Raw genomic sequence first — 4,016 nt, 5'->3', positions numbered from 1 at the left:
GACCTATTTTCTATAAAATTTAAATGAAAGCAAGTAACCTGGCTTATGAAAGATAAATACTTTGCATTTAACCAAACATTCTTAAAAAAAGAATTTAATCTATCTGCAAAAATCGTTGGCTATAAAATAAAAAAACAACATCCATCTACCTGCACATGCAAGCCAAATTTTTACTGTTCTTGAATAGCAGTCTGGGGACACACAGAATCAATTAAAGATGTGCAAATTGGTCCTGAGTTGTATTCTGAACATCTCTTGCATCGGGGAAGAAACAACCAGAACCTGAGGGACAATGGCATACCACAGCAGAGGTACCAATATTGATTGTGGATGTTGGTTATGATGAAGAGAAGGTTTGTCCACTGATGCAGTTTGGGCATTTTTTTTAAAACCAGTGTTTGAAACTGTAACACTTTCTTGAAGTGACCTTTTAAGAGCAAATACCATTTTGTGAAAAAAACTTACTACAGACTTACAGAGTGAGAGGCGTGACAGACTATGTCGTCAGAGCAAAGTTTTTTGACAGCGGCATTAAGGGATTGCAGCTAAAAGCTAATTCATACAACAACAACAAAGGTGTGACCTATGACCGTCATATAAAGAATAGAAACCCCTATTTGGAGAAGTGGGCGTATGCAGCAGAGTAAACAACAAGTCACAGCAGATATTTTAGAATCTATATGAGTGCTGGCGCTATTTTAGTGTTTTCAATTACAGTTTATTTCACAAGCTGTCTTTCATGGTGGTGTTTTACAGCCAGATCAGGCTTGCTGCAGCAGGTTTTAAATCCCTCTTTCAGGTCCGGGTGTGTTAAATCTCCAAGCTATTGCACTCAAGACACTTCTTCTGACCATCCCCTCCTCACTGAATAAAACAATATAAAAATGTCCATCAGTTAAAAAAAAGAAATGAGTCACGAGTAATTAGGTTAAAATCTCCATGCAGAGTTTATTAAAAAAAACAACATATGAGTACAAATTACTTACTTCTCTTATCCGATCCTGTGGAACTTACAAGGAAATAATATGAATTTTGATCATTTGTTAAAATACAAACTGGAAATAAGAGACTATCATTACAATTAATTATTATAACAATGTACCTGCTCTCACCATACGGGCATAAAATGGAAGAGAAGAGGTCCAAAAATGTGAAGCATTACATAATGCTTTCATTGAAGGCCAAGCATGTTGTCAAGTTTAAATAATTTGCAGTAATAAAGCATTAAAAGTCACTGGTGTGATCCCAAACAGTAATTTCCCTCATTGTCTAAACACAGGAGCGCTCGTTGAACACTACTCTATTCAAGCAACAAGTAATATGTATGACACTGCTGTCAAATAATAAAGGTTGTCTTGTTACTATAGTTACCAAGACACGTTTCTAAGAAAAAACTGTAATAAATCATCTCTTGCATACTTTGCTTTGATTCAGTATTGACATTGTGCAAAATGCCACCTGAAAGTATTGAAGTACCTTATGTTATATCCAAACTGTGTAGGAAAGGATTAAGAAAACACGAAATTTCTGAAGGCTCATGTACATTCTCCCATAAGTTCTTATTGTGAATCATTTGATTTAAATATAAAAGAATACGAAACAGTGCAAACCCACGACGACTGAGTAGTATTAGTAGTAGCATCACGCCTCTGTATAGATGCTGGAGACCTTGCTTGAGCTGTGGTCCACCATGCAGAAGTAATCCCCGCCATGCAACTCTTGAGCAGCAGAGGCGTCTTGAATTTGAACATGGACGTCAAAACCTGCAGCAGATTGCAAGCAGAAACACAGCGATCTACGTATGCAGTGTGAGAAAGAAGAACATCAAAAAGCAATAAAGTACTTGTCCTTGACTGCTTTCTACAATGCACTTTAAGCATTTCAAAGGCTATTTGTGAGGAAGTCCAGCCATGGTGATAATTGACTACCGCAGCAAAGCCTGCTTCTATAAGCATTACCATAAATACGGGAACTGGAGGAATTTTTCTTCAGGGTGAAGGAGAAAATTCCACCTTTTTTATTCACGCTGCTTTTAAACATCAAACATTTGATCTCAGAGAACCTCGTCAGGATCTCTGTGGCTGCCGAGTCTGAGCAGGAACATGTTTTATTTAAAGGTGACATGCATTTGAAAGGTACTTGATTATGACTGAAAAGAAACGATATCAGCTGCTAATGCTTATCATAAAGACACAGCACAGCTGAAAAGTGATTGACAAATTATGCAAACCTTTGTACAGTGCCTTACAAGTATTCAAAGTCACATCCGCAAACTTCTATGCACATAGTTTGAATTTCATGTGATAGACCATCACCAAATAGAGAATAACAATTAAGCCGGAGGAAAATGATCCACAGTTTTCACATTTTTTTCTCAGAAAAATATCTGAACTGTACCATATTTCTACTATATCTAGTTGGCACAGTTTTAATGCAATTGCAGACATAACCCCAAAGGTTCGGAGTCGGAAAGTTTTGCTTTTTGTTCCCAGAGTAAGATGCTGACATTACCATGTTTCACTGTGGGGACAGTGTTTTAAGGGTGATGCGCATTGTTCATTTACAAAGTCATTTGTATGAAGGCCAGAAAGCTATTTTTTGTATAACCAAAGCACCTTCTTTCACATACAAGTCATAACAGGACTTTGTTCCCGCCACTTTTCCATAAAGGCCAGTTATGTACAGTCCGTGGTTTATAATGCAACGTCAAGATGTCCTATCATCTGAACTGTGAAACACTGCAGCTCCTCAAGAGATACCACTGGCCTCTCCTAAGATTAATCTCCACTTTGCTTGACCTGTCCGTTTGAAATGGATGGTCATGCCTTTGTAAGTCTGCTATATGAGTCTGTAAGTTTGTACAGTCTGTGTTATGTGATCTTCAATGTGCTATACGTTTACAAATGTTCTCTGAGCAAACTACAGAGGGCTTCATAGGTAAACTGTATTTATGAAATTATACACATGTGGATAAATAAGGGTCACTTCAGCAGGCAACTGGTTGTACTCAATTATTTATTTAGTAGCGTCAAAGTAAGTGGAAGTGAACACAAATAATGCTAAATTTTTCGACATTATTGTGACAAAATGGGACAAAAGGAGATGTGAATACTTTTGCAGGACACTTTAAACAGGCTCTTTAGATATTTTGAGTGTGTGTATTGAATTTTTTTTAAAAATTATTTTTAGAGTAGGAGTACCTGGGCTCTGATCCACCACATCAGGAGGCTGGCCAAGTTGCTTCAGATCACAGTTGTTCAGGAGCATCGGTCCGCTGGGAGGAAGAGGGTGGCAGGTGGAGGAGGAAGGCCCGGAGGAGTCCCTGGAGATCAGCTCATCAACAAACCTGAAGTATTTCAAGCTTTAGTAAATACTAATTCTCGTTGAGAATAAATGTTTCTCACACACACAACTTTGAACATATTTCAAACCTCTCCAGTTGGTCATTATTATAAGGAAATATTATCAAATACAATATTATATGTAGAAATTTGGATTTAAATGATCATGGTTTTATATATGGTAAAACTGTATCAACTTCTGGAGAAACAGTACAGCTCTTAAAGCTAATATTAACATTCAGCAAGGTATGTAAAGGGCCAAAAATGCCACATTTTTGTGAAAAAACATCATTCAATATTCAGGATATGACATAAAAGAAATGCATGAAAAATAAATACAATAATCTGTCAATCAATTAATTCCACAAATTGAAAATAATCTATTACAATCCAAAATTATAATTAATATTGTGTGTTAAGATCATATATAATCATTTCATATTTTCTGTGAAATAAATCCGTCATTAGTTAATTTAAGCTGCCACCAAAGCACAACAAAGAGACCCCAAAATCTGATTGTTGTACAGCAACTTCATTATTTGTCCTGCCCAGTTACTTTGATTAGCTAGGCAGAAAGATAAAAAAAAGAAAAAAAAAAAAAAAAAAAAAAAAAAAAAAAAAAATACCTGCAAACCCTGACATTGGGGGAATTTTTATATATTTTGGTTTAAAAAA

The 4,016-nt window shown here is 36.1% G+C and overlaps 1 protein-coding gene across 2 annotated transcripts in view; it reads right to left on the bottom strand.

The window, feature by feature from the left end:
- Positions 1 to 923: 923 nt before the first annotated feature.
- glis3 (GLIS family zinc finger 3) overlaps positions 924 to 4,016 on the bottom strand; it is a 20,170-nt gene continuing 17,077 nt past the window's right edge. For both annotated transcript variants that reach the window (XM_015027459.1, XM_015027456.1), the window contains exons 9-10: positions 3,201 to 3,346; positions 924 to 1,763 (exon numbers count right to left, since the gene is read on the bottom strand). In XM_015027459.1, the coding sequence (XP_014882945.1) occupies positions 1,642 to 1,763; positions 3,201 to 3,346 (268 nt within the window). In that variant the 3' untranslated portion in view covers positions 924 to 1,641. The remainder of the gene's footprint in view (positions 1,764 to 3,200; positions 3,347 to 4,016) is intronic.

The sequence above is a fragment of the Poecilia latipinna genome, unplaced genomic scaffold (genome assembly GCF_001443285.1).
Source record: "Poecilia latipinna isolate Pla-1442-1.1 unplaced genomic scaffold, P_latipinna-1.0 Scaffold103, whole genome shotgun sequence".
Taxonomy (NCBI): Eukaryota; Metazoa; Chordata; class Actinopteri; order Cyprinodontiformes; family Poeciliidae; genus Poecilia; species Poecilia latipinna.
This window is presented reverse-complemented; position numbering and strand designations above follow the sequence as displayed.